The sequence below is a fragment of the Clarias gariepinus genome, chromosome 28 (assembly GCF_024256425.1).
Source record: "Clarias gariepinus isolate MV-2021 ecotype Netherlands chromosome 28, CGAR_prim_01v2, whole genome shotgun sequence".
Classification (NCBI taxonomy): Eukaryota; Metazoa; Chordata; class Actinopteri; order Siluriformes; family Clariidae; genus Clarias; species Clarias gariepinus.
The window spans coordinates 9,561,690-9,588,470 of NC_071127.1; the positions used below are offsets into that span (position 1 = coordinate 9,561,690).

At 38.9% G+C, this 26,781-nt stretch overlaps 1 protein-coding gene across 1 annotated transcript in view; it reads right to left on the minus strand.

The window, feature by feature from the left end:
• Positions 1-26,781, minus strand: part of adcy2b (adenylate cyclase 2b (brain)) — an 83,377-nt gene that overhangs the window by 55,877 nt on the left and 719 nt on the right. The window contains exons 2-3 of the mRNA XM_053489633.1: positions 18,508-18,705; positions 349-510 (exon numbers count right to left, since the gene is read on the minus strand). Of these exons, the coding sequence (XP_053345608.1) occupies positions 349-510; positions 18,508-18,705 (360 nt within the window). The remainder of the gene's footprint in view (positions 1-348; positions 511-18,507; positions 18,706-26,781) is intronic.

The following is a 26,781-nucleotide window of genomic DNA, read 5'->3' on the forward strand; positions in this document are numbered from 1 at the left end:
GCGGACGGTGAAAGCAGCGTCCCTGCAAATTACAGTCAAGAACACAATGAACCATGCCAGATTTGAGGCGCTTTTTATCGTTGCCCCATTTATACCCTACAGTAAGAACAAAAATTAGTTTCCAGGATCATAGAGTAATACATAAAACAGCAGACTGAGCCAGAAACTGCTCTCACTGCCATTTTTTCTCTTCTAGTTTTGTAGGGCAAACTATGTCCTATTTTCAAGTTTCGTTCGCTTGCATCTGTGTTGCTGTCCAGTGAATAAAAATAGCCGAGAAATGATGCTCAAAATATACAGATCCAAAAAAAAAAAAAAAAAAAACTCACATAAACAAAAGAGACTCACCTGCCAGACGAGTGGCTCGGCGAGCTGTGTTGTGTTTGAGAGGCAGACGCTGAGGACCAGAGTGTGGGAGGAGGACGTAAGAATGCTGGCGATGATGGCGTCCCGCATGGAGAAGGGTAGCATGGTGTAAACCACGAACACTATAAACAGAAAGAAAGAGACCTGCAATAGAAAAGAGAAAGAAAGAAAGAGAGAGAGAGTGTGTGAGAAAGCGTGATGGAGAGAGAGAGAGAGAGAGAGAGGTTTGTGGTATTATTTTCCCCTTGAGGTATACTAGATGTATAGACAAAATGAAAGTGTACATAACAGAAGAGGATGAGATTATTGGTGCAAACTGTCTGAATAATTGATATAAGTGTATAAGACATACAGTCACAGAGTAGCTTTACAAAAAAAAATAAAAAAATAAAAAACTGGATGTAGATTCAGATCCCTAATGAGCACACCAGATTTGACAGCAGAGAGGAAAATCACCTCGAAACAACATGAGGAAGAAACCTGGAGAGATGAGAAAATGTTTTCCAAGGTACCCCAAAGTATGATTATACATCAAGACTCTTTAATTATGATGACAGACAGTAGTAATTATGTTGAAATCATGAGCAATATATATACAGTAGGTGTATATTGTGTGTGTATATATATATATATATATATATATATATTGGACTGTGGGAGGAAAGAAACTGAAGTACACTGGGGAAACCCACAAATCACGGGGAGAACATACAAACTTTATGCACATAGATCTATAGGGCCGCAATCAAACCTGGGCCTATATATATATGCCAACACTTTTATACAGAATAGAGATGTTATTATACTGTACACTGAAGCAACTGTGAAGAGGCTTTCATACAGTATATGCAGAGTTTAGCCTGTTTGAACCTAACTTGGGCACAGACCAAATCTGGTCTAAGTGTGTGTGTGTGTGTGTGTGTGTGAGTGAGTGAGTGAGTGAGTTTGTTTTCAACTTGACTTTGTCATAAACTGAGTAATAAATAAATAAATAAATAAATAAAAGAAATTAAAGATGCGATACACAATATGATTTAAGCGGGATATCAGATAATTATCTAAGAATTTAAAGAGACTCATCTCCATCTTTCTCTGTACTTGTGTTGATTTATTTTAATGCTTTTTGTTGGCTGTACAGTGTTTCAGCCCTACACACTGGCTTCTTAGTTCATCTCATCATCATTAGTGAAGCCAACTAAATGACCAGCGATATATTACAGTATCTTCTTGTTGCACTCTTACACTTGTTAGAACTTTTGTACTGATCAGTGCTGCACTCTCCTTACCTGTGTCCATTAGTTTGAGGTCTTTTATTATAATATTTTTTAGATATATTTAGTCATGTGTAGAGTCATGTTCAAATGTTATTATCCCGACTTTTAAAAATTCTTTTTGTGTAAAAACATAATAAAATCATCTGATCATAGCATAGCAGTATTAGCCAAATACAGCCACAGATGAACATCATCATACTGTACAAAAACAACAACAACAACAACAACAACAAAACATGCAGGCAATATGATTTACCCTGTTACTGCTTTCACAGAATCTAAGAGGATATGTTGCATCCAGGTGTTGCTAATCCTCAGTCCTTGTTTAATTGATCATCAGCAGGTTTACAGACCTCTATAAATGCAGAAGGTCTGTGAAGAAGCCTGGTCTGGAGCATTTAGGCGTGTGTTAACACAGCGGCAGGAAAGAAAGACATGAGCAATGGACTTAAAGAAGCAATTGTTTTTGCACATTCATCTGTAACGAGCTATAAAACAGTGGCCAATCTTTTTAGGAGTGGACGTCTCAGCACATTTACCCCAAGGTCAGACAGAAATACAAAAGAGCTTCATCCAGGCCTCACTGAGCACGTTAAATGTTTCATGAATTCAGGCACAATTAGAAGAAGACTGAACAAGTACAGTTTGTTTATAAGGGAATGCCAGGAGAAATGTCTAAGAAGAACATTAAGGCATGACTGCGGAAACAAGAATTTTGGAACAATGTCTCATAGACGAATGAGAACAAAGTAGAGCTGTTTGACCTCATTGATCAGCACCATGTTTTGCAAAAGCCAAACAGCATTTCAGCAGAAAACCACATAACCACCGTCAAGCACAGCGGTGGATTGGTGGTGATTCGAGCTTGTTTTTGCAGCCACAGGACTTGAGCATCTTGCAGTCATTGAGTCAACCATAAACTCCTCTGTATACCAGAGTTTTCTAAAAGGAAAATGCGAGACCATCTGTCTGACAGCTAAAGGGTAGTCTCAATTCGGGCATGCGACAGGACAATGACCTGAAGCACAATCTATGTCAGAATGGCTGAAATGTGAACACATCAAGGTTTTGAAATGGCCTAGTCAAAGTCCACACCTTAACCCTACTGAAATGCTGAAGCTGAAGCAACGTTGTAAAGATGAATGGAACAAAATGATGATATTATAAACTTATACCGGAAATGATATGACGGGGGGAGGGGGGGGGATTATTAGTTGTATTAGGGGGGTGTACGATGGAAAAAAGTTAATGTCGTTGTTCATCTAACGTTGTATACTGAGAACCGCTAGTCTTTATCAGATGACTTTTAATACGTTTTTTTTTTTTTTTTTTTGTAAAAAGACATACTGTAGAATTAAAAGAGGGGGTACAAACTTTTGATCATGATTGTAGATCTGTGTTGGTTTATATAGCACCGATGGTCTAGAGGAACTGTATGTACAGTGTATGGATGTAATAATCATAAAAATTTACTTTGACTTTTTAAAAATAAAAGCTTCTACACACACACACACACACACACGCACAATATTGAAGTGAATGCTATTCGCTGTCTGCTTGTTTTGCAGTAGTGTCACACAGGATGGTAGATGCTGACAGCTCGTACACGCTTCACCCAGGAAAGATGCACCTGCTGCTGCCTCACTGATTTCTCCAGATTATAAAACAATGCTGCAGCAGAACTTCCACTGAGATCCACTGAATCTTGGGCTCATTTCCAAAATGACCTCTCATACACCCAGTTATCGCTGCCGTTTTGTTGTGGTCGGAATGCAGGGTGAACTGCGTAATCTGTCGCTTTTGAAGTGAAATGCACAGTCTATTTCATCCTGTCTTTTTTCGGGTGAGCGAGACGGAGAGCGACGACCCAGTTCAGCTGCTCATGCGATAATCATCTCTTTCGACTGGGCCTGTCCTTCACCGACTCACCGGGTATCGCTAGCGCAGACAGAGCTCCTGTTATTTATTTAGAGTTCCTTACTGAATAGCGAAATGATTAGCCGTCACGAGGAGCAGAAATCAGCCGGGTTTGATCATCTGCCAAATGCACAGTGCAGTAAATCAATGAACAGGGATGCAGAGGCAGTCTCATTATTGAGAGCTCGTCTTATCGAGAGACACACACACTATGCTTATTGATATACGAAAGTTACGGAAAAACAGGCGGTAGATTGAAAATAGAGTTCCTATCCATTATTCGTGTGGAACGGCGCTCGGTACGGTTTCTGACTCACCTAACGCAATCTCCTGCAATAAAATATCAGCAAGAGAAAACACTCTGCATGCTGCAAGCTAAAAATGATGGAAAAGTAAAAGACAGCTTAAAATATGTAAGAATATAAAAATAAAATTAAAAATGTAACGACTGTAAAAAAAAAAAAACTTTTTCAGTTTGAAAATGCAAATGGATGTAATTAAACTGATGGGAAGGTAATGTAGTCTTTGTAATTGAATAGAAAGGAATAAAAAGTGAACAACAAGTGAAGAAGGAAGCAACAGGGCGTTCTCGTGTGACATAAACCAGATTTGTCTGACCATCTCCTGCCACAAGATGCGAAACCGAAAAAGCACAAGACTGATACTGTAAAGTATGAAATCAGCTATATATACAGTACTGTGCAAAAGTCTTAGGCACCATATGATATGCTGTACCAATTTTGTTATATATGTGGTCTACTCTTTTTATCAGAGTATATATTTATCAGATTATAAAACATAACTAAAAAATATAACTGTGAAGACAATTACAACACGTGACATAGTGACTCTGGGAAATTACAGTAAGTTCTTGACAAAGTCCACATACTAAACCGCGTCCATGTGCACAAAGCGTCCTCCAGGGGTTTTCCCTGACTGTTTTTATTTATACATTTTTTCATACATGCCAAATGGCTAAACACACTGCCGGTCAGCACAAACCTGCTAATTATTGAATTCAGGTGTTTCTTCTTCCCAGTGAAGGGCAATCTTAATCATCTTCAGCATACCAGACATCTCGGACAATGCTATGCATCCAACTCCGTGGCATCAGTATGAAGAAGGGCCTTTTCTATTCCAACATGGCCGTGCCCCAGTGGACTGGGAACGGAGATTGCGAGCCAGACCTTCTCACCTGACCTCAAAAATGCTCTAAAGAATGAATGGGCATGAATTCCCACAGAAACACTCCAAAATCTTATCCTCTTTTTGGAGCCTTCCAAGAAGAGTGGAAGCTGTTATAGCTGCATAAGAGTAATCAGCTCCATATTGAAGTAAATGTATCTGGATACAACATCATTGCAGATTTGGGCAAATACTTGTTTACATACAGTTATGTAAAAATAGGGAGAAGAAAAAGGTCAGAAACTGGCGTGTTACAGTAAATAATAACAAAATGTAAACTATGCTGATATTCTGCTTAAATAAAGCTAGCTTGACACTGTCCTCAATCCAAAAAACTGAGGTTTCTCAACATCAACTGGTATTTGGTTTCTCGTCACGTAATCAGTGAGGGACTTCACTGATTACATGGTGATTGGTTACATGGTGATTGTTTGGCTTGGCGGTGTTATCTGAGGCGGGCATGATTGCCAGAGGAAACAGTGAATGTTTTGATTGTGGATCACGTGACTGAAAGAGCTCTATACTTACTCTCTCACTCATATCATCTCCATACCATGTATCCTGTACAGAGTCCCAGGAGGCTTGGAGCCCATCCCAGGGTACTTAAGCACACACTCATTCACACACCATGGGCAAGTTGGAAATAGCGGTCAGCCTACTCTGCATGACTTTTGGAGAAAACCTAAAAGAAAACCCACGGAGAATATTAAAACTTTAAGCACAAAGACAGGACTCGAACCTTCAACCCTGGCGGTGCAAGTTCACAGTGCCGACCACTACACTAATGTGCAGATGCTATATAGTTATTCCCTATAATTAAGATGAACAAAAACAAGACAACAAATTAAAATGCATAATAAATATAATACATATATACTGTAAGTAATAAATTAACAACTAAAGACTGGAACAACTATACAGAAAGAAAGACAGCAGTGTATGTATTAATTAGTGCTGTCAATCGATTAAAAAATTTTGATCTAGTTAATCATAGTCATAGTCTGTGATTAATCATGATAAATCAAAATTTTTAAATATTCAGATTTACTTGTATTATAATCGTGCGGCGTTAGAATAAAGAAAATGCTGACAATCTCTAGCCAGATAGTATGGGCTAAAGCATGGTAGCGCCTTAGCCGCCGGAGACACCACTCCTACAAATTACATTTAATGTATTCTGGTAAAAATATTTCCCCTTGACGGTAGCTCGAGCACACAACTTTTGTTTTATTCAAACTTTTTTTATAATAATCTTATTATCCATGTTATTAATGTGCCATTATCAGACACAGCCGGGTAACTGTGATGCGATTATGGGAAGCCATTAGGTTCAAACTTGGTCATATGATTAATGTGCATAAAAAAAAATAGTGATGCAATAAAACTTCCAGATTAATCACACGCGTTAACGGGTTAATATTGACAGCCCTAGTATTAGTAATAATACCAGTAATAATAATAGTAATAAAAGTGTTTGGACTGTTAACGGCCTCACACGGATCATCGTCAGGCTGTTTTAGCGGAATTAACAAAGTTAAAAGTACTTTTTTGACCCGGAGTGAAAGTGTTAAAACTTTGACTCATCTAGTCGAATCCCCTGCACAGATTTCTATAAAATATCACAGCTGTTCCTTCAACTTTAAAGCTCCTATATCAGCCGGGAATGTTTTCACATGTAGATGAGAAGTCATTAAATATAAAACACAAGTGTAAGCGTTCAAGTGTAATTCATCAATATAACAGCATCGCAATATAATATAGCATTGCTATATAATAGATCTCTGATCTAAACATTCACGCGTTCGGTTCCCCGCTAGACGATGATCAGTCGGCGTGAGACATTTTTCAAAGGAGACAGGAAGATCGCTGTCTTAAAATATCATGAATTCTGTCTAGTGAGGTCATCAAATATTAAAAGTATGATTATAATTTTAGCTCATTATTAATAAAGGCCCGAGGAGCGGTATGAATCTTAATCAGAGATGAATGTGTCCTACTGTGACGAGTCCTATTTTTGGCCCAAAAAGGAGAAAGTAATGAAAGTTTATGAAGAATAGTGATGGAAGTTATGCAATGGAGTTTTTATTAGAAATACATATGAATGTACAGTGGATGAGTGATCAGATATCGAAAACACGAGGACGCATTGTGGATATATTGTCAGCTTTCAGGACAAAACTAACCGATTTGTAAGATTTAGGATGTACTGTAAATGCGTACATGAAATATGTTAATTTGATACGGATAATCTGAAAATCAGCTCTGGATGATTATGAAGGATGGGATCATTAGCTGCTCAGTCTGAAGGGGAAAAGTAATGCTAATGATAGACACTCCTGTGTCTGAAGTGTGTCTGAGCTGGAGGGTGAGCGGTCGCTGTGTCCGATGGTGCAAACTGAAATGAAATAGGCTCTTCATTAAAATCATACTGAATTTCTTTTTTTGAACGAATTATCCTAAATATTAGATCAAACGCAGTATAAATAAGGAGGCAATAAAAGCCAAGAAGAATCAGAATTTCATCTCTCTCTCTCTTTTATCTTAGTCTTTCCATCCTTTCCACTGCAGCCTCCTATTAAAGTATCTGAATCTCTATCTATCCTTTATGCCACTTATCCCGTGTAGGGTCATGAGGGGACTGAAGTCCATCCCATTGAGCTCAGGGCGCGTGGAGGGGTACACCTTGGACTGGGGGGAGACCCATTGCAGGGCACAAACACACCACTCACACACGATGGGCAATTTAGAAATGCCACTTAACCTGCAGTAGATTGCATGTTTGTAGACTGTAAGAGGAAACTGGAATCCGCATGTACACTATATACAGTATGCAACATGCAAACACCTCACACACATTTGAAACTGAAAGTGAGATTTCTGAAGGTGTGAGATGACACCGCTAACCACTGACCCACCGAGAATGATTCTATTTAAAAGAATTAAAAAAAGGGCCCTTGGGGTTTGTGTATACAGTACTTGTTTACACTAAGAAAATATACTTCCCTATATACTGTAGTAACTGTCAATATATTAAATGATTTAGTCTTCTGATCTACTGGTAAATTGAAAAGATTTTATAATGTTAATATTTCTTGTTGCTACACTAAATGATAATAACTAATAATTAACAAAATTATAAGTTATATAAAAATATATAAAAAATGTAATAAAATATATAAAAAATATATACATATTCGAAAATATATTTACAATATACAGAATAATATATTGTATTATTACAATAAAATGCATAAGGAATTGCCGCTTTTCATATATTAAGAAATATATTAAAATATATTCAAATGTATATCTTAATGTATGTAATTTAATATTAAAAGAATATACTTTAGAATATATTGAATTAAATATATATATATATATATATATATATATATATATATATATATATATATATATATATATATACATATCCCAATATAATAATGTATAATTCTTAAACATGTATAAAGTTTTAATAATGTTACAATAAAGTATAAATATAATGATGTTTGTTTTCATTGCAATATCCATACATGGTTCATTTATATATTGCAATATATTAACACATAAATATAATAGTGTTTATATTAGTGCTTATATTTATAATATATAAATATTATAAATATAAGCACTATTTCCCCATATATAAAAATGTGTAAATTAATATTTTGCATTTTATTTTACAATAGATTGCCATGGTTTTTTTTTTTCTCCATAAAGGTAAGGTTAGCTTTGTTGCTGACTGATTGGAGTACGGTCGGCCAGATCCAATTTCCACGCTTTCTGTTGATTAAAGACTTTTTTTTTTTAAAACAACATGAAAAAGCCCTTTAGCTTCCTCTAAATGACTCTACTGGGGACCAGCCGGCTGTTGAAAATGTTTCCCACTGAACAGAGCCATAGTCTGCACACCTAGATCCTGTCATCTGCGCTAGAACGATGAAATGTGACAACATGAAATGATGAAGTAGGTTTATTACGGCTCAACCTGTGCAGTCAGTCAGAGTCAAGCTAGGTCGGGGTTATATTTGCTTTTAACTTTGATGGCTGTTATTTGTACGTGTTGTTCATTTGTCAGGTTAATTGCGTGTAATTAGTGTATTGCCTATGAATGTTACAACAGCAGAGCAAGGGGCAGAAAACAAGGAGATAATCTTTCGTATCCTCAATTTTTGGGCTGGACGAAAAAAAGAAGAAAAATGACACTCTTAGTAACCGCGATGAGATTAAACTAACACATACACTTTATATTGTGACATCCAGTGTAAACCATACTGTATACCATATACAGTACAATACAGTACAATACAGTACCAGTTAAAAGTTTGAACACTTTGAAAAGTTTTTTGCATTCTAAAACAATACTATAAAATAACACATGGCATAAATTAGTTAATTATACAGAAGGTCAGCTGTTCTGGAACAGTTCGTGTAAGAACAGTATTGTGTCAAGTGCATTTGCAAAACCCATCAAGCACCATGATGCACCTCGCATGAAGACCTTCCCAGGAAGGCAAGACCAAAACTTACCCCTGCTGCAGAGGAGAAGTTCATTTAGAGTCACCATCCTAAACAGCAAAGAGGTTAATAAAGAAATACTCCATGTCCCCAAAGACTGGTGAGCATCTGACCATCACACCCATACATGCGCATTAATCTATTCAATGGGCAGGACTGGTTCGATCCCCGGATGAAGCTGTTACCTCTCACAGCCGGAGGCCTAGAGAGAGCTGATTGGCCGAGCTCTCTCAGAGGGGCGGGATGAGAGGTACTTTGCGCTTTGCTCCGAGTGTGTTACTCCGCCCCCGACGGTGTGTGAGCAAGCAGTTCAAAAAGATGCGGTCGGCTGGCGTCACGCGGTTCGGAGGAAACACGTGATAGTCTTCGGCCCTCCCTGCTGAATGGTAGAAGCCTTAATGTGGGAGCCCCCTAGTGACGGGGAGAATTTGGCCACGACTAAACTAGGAGAAAAATTGGGAAAAAATCCCCCCCCAAAAAAAAGAACTTGGATTACTTTTTTGATGTAACGAGTAATCTAACGTGTTAGGTCCGCCATTTAAGTACTCAGTTATTTAGTTACTTTTTCAAAAATGTAATCCGATATTCCGACAATTTATGTAATCCGTGAGCCAGACAGCAGTCATGTCCCAATTCTGCAAGTGTGTGTGTGTGTGTGTGTGTGTGTGTGAAAGTCGTCCTACAAGCCCCGCCCCCGATAACCCGCCCCCTTCTGTTATTCCTGCTGTTATACTTACCTATGTGGTTTGACTATCCGAGGATCGACACGCAGCGAGATAAGAACCTAATCGCAGTGCCAAAACTCGCGTGAATCATGATGAACCATCCTTTCCAGCCACCGCGCTGTACCGCGTAGGTGAGATAGGGGTATTAGTAGTTAATAGATTATGGGCCAAACTTCGCTGAGTGATGATCGTAGAATAATTATAATGGTCTTGACTAAAACAACATGCATGAGGAATCACAAAGGAGTTTTCATTTTCTGCAATGGAAAAGTACTCTAACTAGTTACTTTTTTTAGAAAGTAACGCAGTAATGTAACTGATTACTTTTTAATGACAGTAATTTTGTAATGTAATTAGTTACTTTAAAAAGTTGGTAGGGGAGAGTGTAGCCAGACAACACAGAATGATTGTGTGTAAAATAACCCTGGTGGTGAGGAAGGCGAAGAGAACAAAGGCAGAGCAGAGGACAAAGTGGTGGAAGCTGAAAAAGGAAGAATGTTGTGAAGTCTTTAGGGAGGAGTTGAGACAGGCTATGGGTGGTCAGGAGGTGCTTTCAGTTGACTGGACAACTACAGCCAATGTGATCAGGGAGACAGGTAGGAGGGTACTTGGTGTATCATCAGGTAAGGGGAAAGTGGACAAGGAGACTTGGTGGTGGAATGAGGAAGTCCAGGAGTGTATACAGGGAAAGAGGCTAGCTAAGAAGAAGTGGGACACTGAGAGGACTGAAGAGAGTAGACAGGAGTACAGGGAGATGCAGAGTAAGGTGAAGGTAGAGGTGGCAAAGGCCAAACAAAGAGCATATGAGGACTTGTATGCTAGGCTAGACAGTAAGGAGGGAGAGGGGGATCTGTACAGGTTGGCAAGGCAGAGAGATAGAGATGGGAAGGATGTGCAGCAGGTTAGAGTGATTAAAGATAGAGATGGAAATGTACTGACAGATGCCAGGAGGGTGATGGGAAGATGGAAGGAGTATTTTAAGGAGTTGATGAATGAGGAAAACGAAAGAGAAGAAAGAGTAGAAGAGGTGACTGTTGTGGAATAGGAAGTAGCAAATATTGGTAGAAGTGAGGTGAGAAGGGCGTTGAAGAGGATGAAGAGTGGAAAGGCTGTTGGTCCTGATGACATACCTGTGGAGGTATGGAAGTGCTTGGGAGAGGTGGCAGTAGAGGTTTTGACAAGTTTGTTTAACAAGATCTTGGAGAGTGAAAGGATTCCAGAGGAATGGAGGAGAAGTGTATTGGTGCCAATTTTTAAGAACAAGGGAGATGTGCAAAGCTGTGGCAATTATAGAGGTATAAAGCTAATGAGCCAGACAATTAGGCTGTGGGAAAGAGTAGTGGAAGCTCGGTTAAGGGCAGAGGTGAGCATTTGTGAGCAGCAATATGGTTTTAGGCCTAGAAAGAGTACATCAAAAGCAGGATTTGCTTTGAGGATGCTGGCGGAGAAGTACAGAGAAGGTAACAGGGAGTTGCATTGTGTCTTTTTAGATTTAGAGAAAGCGTATGACAGGGTGCCAAGAGAGGAGCTGTGGTATTGTATGAGGAAGTCTGGAGTGGCAGAGAAGTATGTTAGAGTGGTGCAGGACATGTAGGCTATGAGAGCTGTAGGACAGTGGTGAGATGTGCTGTAGGTGTGACAGAAGAGTTTAAGGTGGAGGTGGGTCTGCATCAAGGATCGGCTCTGAGCCCCTTTTTGTTTGCTCTGGTGATGGACAGGATGACAGATGTGGTAAGACAGGAGTCCCCATGGACTTTAATGTTTGCAGATGACATTGTGCTCTGTAGCGAGAGCAGGGAACAGGTGGAAGAAAATTTGGAGAGGTGGAGGTATGCTCTAGAAAGCAGAGGAATGAAGGTTAGCCGCAGCAAGACGGAATACATGTGTGTAAATGAGAGGGACCCAGGAGGATCGGTGAGGCTACAGGGAGCAGAGGTAAAAAAGGTGCAGGATTTTAAGTACTTGGGGTCAACGGTCCAGAGCAACGGAGAGTGTGGAAAGGAGGTGAAGAGGCGGGTACAGGCAGGTTGGAATGGGTGGAGAAAAGTGTCAGGTGTGTTGTGCGATAAAAGACTATCAGTGAGAATGAAAGGAAAGGTGTACAGGACAGTGGTAAGACCAGCGATGCTCTACGGCTTAGAGACAGTGGCACTGAAGAAAAGACAGGAGGCAGAGTTGGAGGTAGCAGAGCTGAAGATGTTGAGGTTCTCTTTGGGAGTGACAAGGATGGATAGGATTGAGAATGAGTGTATCAGAGGGACAACCCACGTTAGATGTTTTGGAGATAAAGTCAGAGAGGCCAGATTGAGGTGGTTTGGACATGTTCAGAGGAGAGATTGTGAATATATCGGTAGAAGGATGCTGAGGTTGGAACTGCCAGGCAGGAGGTCTAGAGGAAGACCGAAGAGGAGATTTATGGATGCAGTGAGAGAGGACATGAAGTTAGTTGGTGTGAGAGAAGAGGATGCAGAGGATAGGGTTAGATGGAGGCAGATGATTCGCTGTGGCGACCCCTGAAAGGGAACAGCCGAAAGACAAAGAAGAAGAAAAAGTAACATTGCCCAACACTGTTAATCAATAGTTTATTTACAAGTTATACACGTTTTAATAGTATGCTTTATAATGGTATCAGATTTTGTTTCAAGAAATATTTAATATTTTATAATATTAAATATTTAATATTTTATAATATTAATGTTCGTAGTGTGAAATTTTCACGGCAGCAGGTATCCGTGGGGCTTATGTTACCATGGTAACACATGGAGCAAGTGACGTCAGCACTGGTGACTTCGCATGGTGTTCCAATTGGTGGAATTTTGTCGAGAGAAGTTCCCTTTACTGACATTCCCTGCAAAGGGAGTAGGGAGAACCCTGTGAAGTACACTTCGGAATAGAACGCAGCCCATGTCCTCATGGAGCTTGCTTTGTGCACAGGAGCACTGTCATGCTAGAACAGGTTTGAGTTTCAATCATTCAGAAATCTTGTTTATTTTTTTGTTTTGTTTTTTGCTCCCCCTAATTTAGTCGAATCTAATTCCCACACGCCACTAGAGGGCTTCCACATTAGGGCTACTATTACCGGTCAGGGAGAGCCGAAGACTATGTCTTCTCCGAACCATGTGATGCCAGCCAATTGCATCTTTTCAAACTTGCTCACGCACAGCTGGGGGCGGTGTAACAAACTCGGAGGACAGCGTTATGCACTTCTTCCACTTGCACAAGATCACAGGCCCCATGATTGGCTGTAGCATCACCCGGGAATCGAAAGAACAATATCCGAATGATAGGGCGAGCAGGGGGCCCGTAGTTCTTTTTAAGCAAAATTGTAATATAAAAATGTATAAAAACATCAAATAAAATTGTGTGCTTTCAACTTTGTTCGTTGATAACGAACTATATATGAGTGCGAGGGTCAGGTGTTCACATACTTTTAGCTATACAGTGTTTTTCAGGTTAAAGGTTACAAAGAGAGTTTCTTCTAATTCCTAGACACTTTGAACTTGTAAGAATGTTATGCTGAAAGGAATCTTCAACCTGGTGGTGGCAGCATAGGATAGTCTAAGTGTGGGCGAATCGGTGTTGTATCACGTTAGAGTGTTTTATACCACCTTGCTGTTGATTGTTTTCCTTTTATAGTCTGATCATTATTTCTTATGTAACCCTTACACATGTGGGAAATGATTATAAATCCTGCACACATATGAGTCGTCCTGCATCTACTGTATACAGGCACTCTCAACTGATGTACCAGCATTAACAAAGGAACCTTTTGAGGTTACTTCAACATCTTTAATCATTAAGATTGAATGCACCTGACTCTGACTGTTCCATGTTCATCTTTTACTGACAACAGCTTGTGTCTAAAAGATCTGGAGGTCATTGCGATTGTCAGACCACTACTTTCAGTCTCTTCCTTGCCAAAGATAAACAGTGAAGCAACTGGGGCCACTCGGATGAGCCGACGGAGCCCCACAATTACTTCACCATTATGTTTCGTGCTGACTTTCCAAAGAAAAGCCTCGCCACAATTTCTTCCATTATGCCATTTGCGCTTCCAACATAAATGCTAAAGCCTCTTGAAGGGGTGGGAAAAATATCCCCCTGTGAAAAAAAAAAAAAAGCTCACAGCTTCCAGGTGCCGGCTGTGATAAGCTAAAGAGCTAAAGAGCTAAGGGCTATGTGAGAGGCATGGCACTTCAGAGTGCCACCTGATGAAGCTGGCTTACTTTGAATGCGGCGTGTGCTTAATGGAGTGAGGAGGAAAAGAATGAATTTGGTGATAAAGGGTTAGAGAAAGGAGCAGCTCGAGAAGACGTCAGTGCAAGTTCTTAATAATGCAGCGCCAACAGGTATTAATATACTTGCTAGGGGAGAGAGAGAGAGAGAGAGAGAGAGAGAGAGAGAGATGGAGGGGGAGAAAGAGAGGAAGAGGGAAAGAGCAAATGAAAAGAAGAAATAAAATTAGATGCGATGTGAAGGATGTACCTGATTTAAGTACATCTGGATAAACAGAATGATTTGTCACCGTTTCCCTAAACAACCATAATGTAATCACGGGTAAGACACTCCCGTGTGAAAAGATAGACTGCACGCTGTGTGTTTTTTTTTTTTCTTTTTCAAAAGTGCATTAACCCACTTCAAGCCACTTGGAGCTTAGAAAGACTGTGACACATGCAGATTAACATCACCATGTGACATGACTCTGCTTTTATCCTGATCGATAACACACCCAGAAGAAAAGGCCTGAATTTATACTCAGATGAGAACGGTGTAAGATTATTAACTTAACGTCTATTGATGCTCGTCATGCATTCGCTATTCACCTGTTCGCCCGCATTGATCACAGAAATGTTGGAACTAATTAAGAAATGAGTCAGTCATAGACTCGCTTCAGTCAATTCTCCTCGGTTACACTATTTAATCCATAGTATAATGCTGGAAATCTTGAAAGCAAGCTTAAATAAGGCTTATACTGTAGTGCACAAGCTCTATTCTATATCCAAATGAGTTACTGTGGCTTGCAGTGGCGATTTCTTTAAGACTGCAAGGGAAGCTCAGCTTCCCCTATAATGTCACAAAATTAATGGTCAAGTTATGTACTATTGTATTAACATTTTACTGACTAAAAGTGCGTCAGAAAACGTTCATCTCAAAGACGAGTTCGTTCAGAATCAGTTAGATACAGCAGGTCGGCTGACTTGATTTTCTTCTCATACATTCCCGTAGCGTCACAGTGCATTTCCTCGTTGAAGCCCAGCATCTATTGACTTCAATGCGGCTGCTTTTAACGTTTTTTTTCAGTGCTTTGAAACTAGACGGTCATTGGATAAACGCTGCGATTATGGGGCGCTGGGCTGCTGCATGATGATTGGAGGAGCTGTTTAAAGGGCGGAACCCCTTTTTTGATTGACAGCATGTCTTAGCAAGTCCAAGTCCAGTCGAGATTCAAGTTCAGTCCCATTGTCAGGTTATAGTACAAACTTTCAGGTGGCTCCCGCACTTAAATCCAACTAAAAAGTGCTGAAAAGAAAACAAAACTCAGGCTTTATATCCCAGTTTACATCTCGCATTCGCGTTCAACTTCACACACACCGGACTGCATTACCCACAATGCATCTCCCGCACTGGACTACACTCCCGCAACAACACGCTGTTTGTCGGCGGCGCCCGTGCGATCGACGCACTCATTCATATGAGTAGGAAAAAGATGCAATATTATGGTTTCCGTCATTTTCTATATATTTGCGTACTGACTGGGCCGACCCACACTGGCCAGCGGCCCAGCGGGAAAACTCCTGGTACTCCAGATGGCCAGTCCGCCACTGCCCATGCGGATTTGCAGGTGAAGTGCTACGATGAACTGCTGCACTCTGTATTGTTTGCTGGTGATATAAACCATTTTTGTTCGTACAAATCATTCTATAAATAATAAAAAAAAACATATTATAGCCTTCTTGACTTTGCTCAGTGTTTCAGCATTGTAAAGTTCATATAATTAAAGTAGCTCGTGGAAGGTGAAAACTAGCCAGAATTTAGTACAAATAACATAATGAATTTTATGATGAAGTCCCTAGCAAGCTGCTGACAAAGCTTAACTAATGGGTAATGCACACTGATATTCAGAGGTGGGAAGTAACGGGTTACATTTACTCCGTTACAATTACTTTACAAAAAACTTTTTAAAAAGAATTTACTTCTGTGAGTAGTTTTACTGTACCATACTTTTTACGTCTACTTAAGTAGATTTGTGAAGAAGAAACGCTACTCTTACTCCGCTACACTCGGCTACACTCGACTCGTTACTTTTCCAACCATTTACTCACACATGCAGCGGGTGGATCTACCACACGACCGTTTCACCAATCAGACGCAGCAACAATAATCACATGACTGCGTTTGACCAATCAGCTGCAGTAACAATCACCACATGTAGTCACATGACCACAAACAAAATGGCAGCATAGCGAGAGAAAAAAAATCTTCAGCCGGCATCCCTGGCCTTATATACAAAGCATGTACGAGTCTCATACCGCGGTGTCAAAACATACAGACACTTTAGCATATAAAAACACGACTTCTAACCTAAGGAAACATGTCGCGGTATGTTTAGCTGTTTCATTGAATGTTGCAATGTTGGCATATATAATTATTATAAGTATATTATAATATACTATAACATCCATATAATATATACATATATACAGTATTGTGCAAAAGTCTTAGGCACCATATTATATACTGTACCAATTTTGTTATACAGTATATCTTTATTATGTCTACATAATTATGGACAAAATAATTCAGTATTTTTATATATAACTTATAAATTAATAAATAAATAACATTATAGGAGGCTGTAAAGAAAAAAATATATAGTACAAGACAGACCAGTTTTCATTGATGGAAATAATAAACCTAATGTACGCTCCTAACAGCTGTTTTACTTATAGTATTGTGCAAAAGTCTTGGGCACATACAAAAATATGGCATAAGCAAAAGATGCTTTTGAAAACATTTTTGCATAAAAGAAACTTTAATAAAGAGCAATAAAATATTTGGAGTGAAAGTCATTGTTTAAAAGGAGTTTTAGACACAGATTTGTGCAGTTTTATAAGAAACCAGCTGTTAGGTTTTACTGAGCATGCTGGAGAATATTTGGTAACTTTGTCACACTCGCTCCTTTCTATTTTTATGCAAATCCCAGGAGTGTAGATTAGGTTTTTTTTTTTTCTTTACAGCCATGCATATATTCTGGTGATTCTCTAGTGATACTACTTTCCCTGAACGGCATAAAAAAATGATTGACATTTACAAAAGATTTCAAGCACGGTACAGTACAGGGATGAGACTCTTAGCCGTAAAAACACTTAAATCGTGCAAACGGAATGACGATACCGGCCGAGGTGGCTCTCAGCTCACTGCAGTCCCGTGAACATTTAACAAGTTGAACACTGATCATTAAAAACTGACAATCTGTCGGTGGGGACTGTACACACAATCATTCACCAACACCACTTGCACATCTGCTGGGAGATATTGCCACTTCCCCTATACAGACATTTCCACATGGACCATTAAAGTTGGGACAATTAAAGGATTTCCTTGGGGGGCCAGTGTTTCCGTCTGATTTAAATGTATATTATGAAATAAAGGTAATTTATATCATGCATTGGAAATCTTGCAGGGCTTTTTTTTTTTTAAAAAGCCCACATGATGAGCGCTACAGTATATGATTTGTGTGCATGGATACTGGGTTTCACTCCTCAGTGCCAGAATTGCATGAACCTACCTAACACTGTAAGGGGCGAAAAAAAAAAAAAAAAAACAGATTTATAGCCTCTAAAAAAGAATTCAGAGCACAAGGTGTGACAGTTTTCCTGTCTAGTTTTACCCGAGTACTGACTGAGACTCACATTGTATAGTACAGTACAGTATGTCCATACATACACAGCCATGCTGCAAGTCATCTTAATTCCATTAGATGAGTCACGTTCAGTCATAAATCAGCAGCTATATGGTAAATAATATTCATTCAGGGAACGGATCGATTCAGTGTAAACACGCAATGCAACTCGATTGTGAAAGTATGAAATGTGCAGCTGAAAGTGTTTGGTGTTTATGTGGGGCTGGTAACAGTAACAGCTAAATGAGTAGATGGTGAATGAAGAGGAAGTACTGTATGGAAGGAAGAGCGTCAGAAACCCTGAGAGCACAATCCAGAGCGACCGTGTGATGTTCATTTTTATAATTATGGTAATACAGTACACATCCAGCTCTGTGATGTGTAATCCAGAACCACTTTGGTGATACTCATGGTTTCAAAATATGTTACAATTCGTGAGTCAGTGTGCTTGGAAAAGACGTCAGCAAAAAACAAACAAACAATTAAAAAAAACAGACCGATCTCATGTTTTACTGTCCACTATCCAACTGAGCGAAGTCTGATTTTTAATTTTTGATATGTGTGTGTGAAAGGACCGATAAAGTGAGAAAGGCACGTCACGCTATTTCCCCGGTCTCACCTGGTCCCACGGACAGACGATCCCTCCGGAGAACATGAAGAGGTAACCCATGGCAACCAGGCAGCCCCAGATGAGCAAGGAGAAGAGGCGGAGGAGCTTCTTAAAGACAGACTCGATGCAGACCAGGATGAAGATGGTGAGGAAGATGGCCAGTGTAGTGGGCACAGTGATGAGGAAGGCTACGTGGTCCTCCATGGCCTGAAAGGAGGGTTTAGGTGTCTATTACTAATAACACTTTGCACTGTAAGTCACATAGAATACACTGTCAGAAAAAAACATAGTGTAAAAAAATAAATAAATAAGAAAGATGTGATTTAAACTGTTAATGCTTCTAGACACCTTCTCTTTTTAGGACTGTGCAAAAGTCTTAAGCCCCGTCATTTCTTTATATTTTGCTTCCAAAGAGTCAGACCGGGCTCTCTTGTATTTTTAATGTATTCTTGAGGAACAGTTCTCCGGGGCTTCCCGAAGGACCTTTTCGCTTTTCTTATTGATGCGATTTTGTTTCTGATTTTCAGTCCTGTCCCTGTACCGGAGCAGTTCCCGAAAAATGTTTTTCGTTCATTTGTTAAGCCAAAATCTAACTTAAGACATGAACCAGTGAGAAACAGGTGCAGATGATGACAGATGATCAGGACGGTGATTATTATACTGATGATGCTGAACGCTGAGCGGTGGGAACGGACGAGAGGGGAAATGAGGTCGCTGCTGAGGTTGTTACTCTATCTATGTTTTCATTTCTTTAATTTAATGTACATAATTAAATAAAATTTCATTTAATATAAAGAAAAGTGGGGTGGCTCAAGACTTTTGCACAGTACCATATCTCTGTTTATGTATGCATTAATGTATAAATGTAATCCACTTATACTTAAGTGATTTTTAAACAATTAAAGCTGATTAAGGTGCTGTATATGAATTTCATTTTAAGACTTCAAGAGCGACAACAAAAGACCAAGTAAACACACACAACATAAAACCGGCAGTGCAATATTTAATGCACATTGACACTTAGACAAAGCAATTAAATACTGTGCCAACAAAAACATTGCGTGATACCACTAAGGACTATACGCAATATACTAATGTATAAACAGAAACCGTTACTGTAAAATAACTGAATGCTCTTATAGCATCAACAGTGATCACAAACTCAATAAACCTGTATTAAGAGATTATGCATGATGCAGCATATTCTGTTTTTTTTTTTTTTTTTTAGTATACCCTTTGCTTTCCTGAACTAATTAATATTTCATCGTTTGCGATCCAGTAGTTACTGGAAACGTTCAAGCACAATCAGCACCACTTAGAAACTGCAAAAGACAAAAACAGATCAATAACATACTGTATGTAAAAGCATTCTAATCTGTGAAATAAAATATGAAGGTAATAAAAAATCAAGCCTAGATATACTATCAAGACCAGAGGGGTTAGGACGGGATTTACTAAAGAATGCTGAGGATCAATATTGGTCTAAGCCCAAATATAAAACCATAAAAATAAATAAATAAATTCCGCCACCCAGGAAGCGTGGAGAGGATGTATACGAAATATCCAGAGACCACCATCCCCTTTATACTCTTCCCTGCCTTTTCACATCACTCCGCTTTTCTTCTGTCAATGTGTGGGTTGAAATACACAAAGTTTTCTTCTCAAGAGAAATACACTGCTACAGGCTCTAAGACTACACTGAATCATATCACAATATATGTAAATAGAACATTTTACATTATTAGTTGTGCCAAACAGAAGAATAGGGAGAAGTGTAATCTCAGTGACGGTGGCGTGGCATAAGGGCTGATGATCTCCTGGGGATTTTGGGAAAGATGGAGCCCATCCGAGGAGACTTAAGGCACGAGGTTGTACAACCATTGCGAGCAACCATAGCTGGTGTGATTAACTGATCGGATGACTGCATGAATGACCAGGTCTAATCAAGAAATCCATCCATCATCCATATAGGAACCTTCTGTAGTCCAACTAGGGAACTTGGAGGCCAATGGTGACCCTACCGTGGAAGTCAACATTCACACATTATGGGCAGTTTGGGATTAGATTAATGTGCATGTCTTTGGACTGTGGGAGCAAACCCACCAAGCACAGCTGAGAACATGCAAACTCCATGCACACGGACCTGACACAGGAACCTGGAGGTGCACGGCGATAGTGCTAACCTTAAGCCACTATTCTGCCAATAAAGTAGAAAAAAGAAGAAAAAAAATTGTTCTCCGGCCAGTATTTTTTATTCCTTCATTTTTTAAGGGTTTATATGGGACGGGATAACTCTGTCTTAGACGTTTTGACTCAACACAAGTTTGAACTCTACACAAGCAAATTTTAACAATTTGTTAACAATCTTTTTACTAATTGATAAGTAGTAGGCTGGCCAGAAAATAAGTTACTTTAATAAGTACCCTTGCTAGTTTCCTCAGATACAGTAATAGTGCGTATGCTATGTTCCTTTGTGTGCCATATTCTGTATGATGTACACTATACTGTATGTACTGTACACTATATGGAAAGTCTTTGGCCAAACCCGATCCAAAAACATTATGGAGTCGTTCCCCCTTTTTTTTGAGGTTACGGCTCGGTGTTAGGGCCAGTCAAGTTCTTCCACACCAAACTGATCAAACCATGTCTTTATAGTCCTCGCTTTGTGCACTGGGAGACAGTCATGTTAGAATTGAAAAGACCCTTCCCCTAGTTAACTGTTGCCACAGCGTTGTCCAAGATGTCTTGGTATAACGCTGAAGCATTAAGATTAAGCCCTTCACTGGGGATAAGGGGGCCTGATTGATTGATTAAAACACCTGAATTCAATAATTAACAGGTTTGGCCAAATACTTTTGTCTGTATGGTGTACGTGATACGATTAGTCAATACTCAGTAAGCGTTTGTCCTCAGGTAATCAGTCTAAAAGAGCATCATCAAGAAGGAGTGAGTCACCAGACGTAATAGGAGACACCCTCGGGAGCGGAGTGGACTCAGGAAAAACTCTTGCACACACGCACTGCATCTCAATGAAGTCCCGAGGAACTCGTGCAGCTTCGCAGGCAAGAAAACAGCACAGACTCAGACGCTCATTCACAGCTTTTCCGGAGCGTGTACTGTATGAATATGCTAAACACGCCTATCAAAGTCCAATTAGCTCGCAGTCACTGATTGCATGATTAGCCCTAAATCGCCAGTCTCCCTCTTTCAGGCTCGGTAACTGAGATTTCTCCGGGTTTAAGCTAAAGCTGCAAGAGTGCTTGCTCATCATCCTGCCTGCATGGACGCACACACGCAGCTAATTAGGTATTTGAGTGCATTTAAACCCTATTTTCCTGTGGTCACAAAAGCAGCCGCTTTATTACAGCAGAGGCCCTTCCTGTTCAGTCGCCTTATCTGTTTGGGCGGTGTGTGTGTGTGTGTGTGTGCGTATGTATGTGTGCATGCATGTGTATAGCTGTGTGTGGGTGTGTGTGGTTTTGGAAACTGCTGCAGAGCTGCTGATGGGACAAGAATGTGAAAAATGTCACCCAGTGTCAGCAGTTCAAAACTTCACAGAGTCAAACTGTGACATGCAAACACATTGAGCATGTCCCCCCTCTCTCTCTCTCTCTCTCTCTCATTATTTATCATCTGTGTATGCGAGAAAACCTGATAAGGAAACACTATGCGTGTGTGTGTGTGTGTGTTTTCCTGCTGGAATATTTTTAATCCTGCACTTTGCATGTGTGGGTGTCGGAGTGGGAGTAACCGGAGCCTATTAGCACCTTCACCACATGCATCTCTTATGTGCTGAGGATTAAAGTCTGCTGAAGAGACTCGCGGCGATAAAAACAGGCCACGTTCAGCACGCCCGACACGGCTTACGTAACAAACGCGCAGATGCACACCTGCAACGACTGATACAGCATGTCACGACAGCGAGGTTTAACCGTCGTGATGGAGCTGTATTACGCAAGGAAAGACGAGGAAATGAAGAAGGCAGACTGTGATGGAATGTTTTTATTCCCGATAGGGGTCACGTTCTGTAGTGCACCGAGAGATGATCAACTGTGACAAAGCAGATTTTCACAGATGATGGTTGGGTTCAGCGATGGAGCAAATGATGATGCAAATCACACAAAGTTGGAGTCACTCTACTAATGTTTGACCTATGTCAGTTAATTAAATAAGTTATGAACACAATTCCATTACTTTCGATAAGACCCTTATACATTTAGGGCCCACCACTATAGGGTGCACAGGACCCCTTTTGGATAACTATTTTTTTTTTTTTTTTTTTTTTTTACACCTATTTGGACTTTTTGGGATTCTTAACATGCTCCAAAACTCGGCAGACAGATTGGAATCTACTGCCATTAGAATTGCCTAAAAGTCACATGGCCCGGGGCCCCCAGGGGCCCTTACATGAGATTTTACTGCATACAGTAATTCATACATACTTGCATATATGCACACCAAAACCGGTACACATTTAGAGCTCATTGAGTCGAACAACTTTCGCACTGCATGTCATGGGATCAACTCAACAGGAAGTCAGTAATTGTCATTTCATTAATTTAATTTAGAAGGATTTTATGCATACATGCATAAACACACTCATACATCACACATAAACACTCACATCACAAATGTTAACACTCACACATTCACTTCACATCACTCTCACACATGTAAACAGACACACACACACACACACACACACACACGCCAGCTTTTCCTACCAGGGCAGCGATGGCTTCTTGGACGTCTTAACATGCTCCAATAACACACAGGTTGTGTGGTGCACCCGGGTGCTTGGGCCCGCTCATCGTTCCTTGCAACTATATTTCTTTATGTTCTCTTTTAATTTGTTTGTAAAAGGCTAGATTTCCTGTATTTAAAACCCTTAAAATGCAACTCAACATAGGTAAATGACGATTGTAAAAAAAAAAAAAAAAAATCTTTTGTATACAGTAGAAGCCTTGTTGGTTTGTGTTAACGAGAAGGCTTCAGACCTCAAACTGTGTATTTGGGTTTTTGGATATGTCAGGTAAAAGAAAAAGTCATCATTACTTTTATAAAGGGTAAATTTTATTGCTACCCGAATATGGGAATAACGTCGCAACACTGTAGAACTCTCAAAATAAGCAAATTATTATTATTATTTTTTATATTATTATTATTATTTGATCATAGAAACAAAAGCAACTATAAAAACACATGATTATGTGTAATTGTGCTATTTCTTTGCCTGTGTGACCCAAATTCAATTTTTTTGAGTCATGTTTAGGTAGACGGTTAAAATGAACTTAAATTCAGTTCATCATATTGACTATTGTGTGCTTAAAAATAAGGATATGTCACTCTTTATACCACACAAACCTGAGCCCTATATACAGTATGTGTACAGTATGTGTTTAAAAAAAAAAAACAATAAAAAAAAAAAAAATGACTAAAATGCTTTGAGCATTAAGGGCTAAGTAAATAATCTAAGTAAGAAATTAACCAAAAACCATCACTGAATTCATTTTAACATCTACTGACCAAACCTCAGAGTCGACTGTTAGATCCCTGAACTCGAACCTTTTATCCTCAACTAATCAACCCTGTTCTTGGGTTAGATCCGATCTCATTTAAAGTTTCCGAATGTATTAGAAAGATTAGGACTGTACTTGGTATTAAACCGAACTGTACAGAAAAATGTAATGTACAGTAAAAAGTAAAGTACTTCTAAAACCAAAATCACTTAAACAAATACTTTCTCAGATCCGCAGTTTTCTACTGTAGTATCGAGCTGTTTTTGGACTTGATGCCCCAGGTTGATTTTTTTCCTGTACGTGGGTGAGAGGTTGGATGTTTTACACGATAGATTGACGTGAGCGATTTGCAAGCCGAACAGATACAGTACTATGGAGACTTTTTAATGCAGACATAATGTAATCTACTGTACAAGCTGTACAGTATAAAAGCAGTGTCGAGTGAAATGATGCTTTTGTACGAACACGACTGCGTCTTTAAACATCATTTATTATTCATTATACTGTACTTGCTACCCGGTGATGATGGTAGATAGGATCCTATCAGAATCTTTCTGAAATCTGAGCTTCCTAAAATAAATAAATAAATAAAAAATTGCTGAACCCTTATCCATATCTGTACGTGTACAGCAGCATACCTAAGACAGTCTAATCGATTTTTAATGATTTAGAGTCAGACACTGATGTGGTTGTGGTTTTTAAACATATGTAGTGTTAGCTTCTGTCTGCTGAAACTGAAATAAGATTATTCTGTAGATCGCTGGCATCTTTTACAAAATAGCTTACAGCTAAAAAAAATTCTCTTAATTTGTTCCTGGAATTAAGTGTTAATCAAGTAATGATCGATTAAATATTTTAATCTAGTTAATCGCGGTCCCAGTCTGCTGCGATTAATCGCGATTAATCAGGATTTTAAAATGCTTAGATTTACTTGTATTATAAATGTGCAATGTTAAAATAAAGACGTGCATGACAAACTAGTTAGAAGAAAAAGATTATGCAGTTTTATAATATCTGGTAAAGTTCGATCTCTCTAATGGGACTGGCAATGCATGCAACGGCTGTGTAGCCTTAATGCTGGATATATAAATATATTGTTATCAGGTTTCTTTACTTTGAACTATCTGCTCTGTTTGATGCTTCCTTCAGTATCCCGTCATGTTTATGGAGTAGTTGTCACTCTGTGAAGCCCAATAAATCCCAATCCAGTCACACTTCCTCTGAAGCTAGCAGCTATGCAGATGCGCTAAGACCGAGCAACAGCTAAGTGGCTTCTTCTGCACGGTATCTTGACAAAAATTAAGCACCGAAAGGAAAATGGATAGTGAGTCAACAGTGAGTGAGTGAGCATGTGTGATGCAATTTAAAGCTTTGGAGTGTATGACTTTAGACAGAGGTTCTGCTCTAATAGTATAATTTGGAAAGGTAGAGATTTTCAAGGGTTAATAGGGATCGTTTAAAATCGAATCTTACCCATTTGGCTAAACAAAGAACTTGGGCAGATTTTCGTCTCATTAAGAAACATTCAAAAAAACCCAATCGGATTTAGAGTCCGGTTATCGAGCGACACAAATTCGTCCACCTACATAAGAGGAAAATAATTCGACTTTCAGCTTCAGAGCATGATAAACGATTCCAGTCGTTTTCAAAACAAGTTATAAGTGATTAGCGGCTCTCACGTTGATTTTACACGGGGCTAATGATCAACTGATCTTATCATGTTAATTCACTTTTCCAATTACGCGCTCTGTAAGCACTGTGCGAGCGAGGGGGAATTAATAATCCCTTCGTTCTAAGGAGCCACTAAAGAGTCACAAGTGTTTTCGCTCTGGAAACACAAGATAAGCATTTTCAGAAGGGAAAGGGCTTCCTGCACTAGAGGAGGGAGGTTAAAAGGAGAAAAATGAAACAATCGAGATAGGAAGGTAGATAAAGTTAAGACTAAAGCGTTGCTGGGTTTTTTTCCCCCTCTTTTCTGTTGCATGAATCTGATAAGATTATCAAAGCTTACAACATGCCCTAATAATAATAATAATAATAATAATCACTTATAAAAGATAATATATGATGAAGAATAAACTTTTAACAGTCAAGAACTCTTTTAACTGTGAAAAGTATTTGAGTAAATTCAATAAATGAACGTAATGAAACTTTATTAGAGATTAGGATGATTTATTGATTCAAAGCATTAAATTATGACTGATATACATAAAAATGACATTATATATGTCATATAAAAATGATGTTATATTAAACATTACAAAATGTGTAAAAAATTACACTTTTTATATATATGAAATTATACATATACCGTGCCATTATACTGTATATAAAATGACATTATATATTTTTTTATTATATATATTTTAAAAAATGACTTCATATTAAAACGACATCTTGGCATGTGAAATATTCATCTATCTACCTATAATTCCTTTTTTTTAAAAAGTAAAGAAAAAAAAGTTTATTTCTAGTCAAATACTGCTAAAATTGTAAGTGAAAATTTCTTGTTCTATTGCCAAAGAATTTTGCTTCTTTTAATGAATAACTTCCTAAAACAAGAAAAAAAATTAATAAATAATCTTTTTGCTTAAAATGTGAGTAAAATTTAATTAGAAATACGTTTGGCTTGTTGTACACTTTCTATACATTCAAAATATTTCCACTTCCCAAGATATCATTTTTGCAATGTAGTCATATAAAAAAAATTAAAAAAAAATCACTAGATCCAGTATAATAACTTTAATAAAATCACAGAACCCCA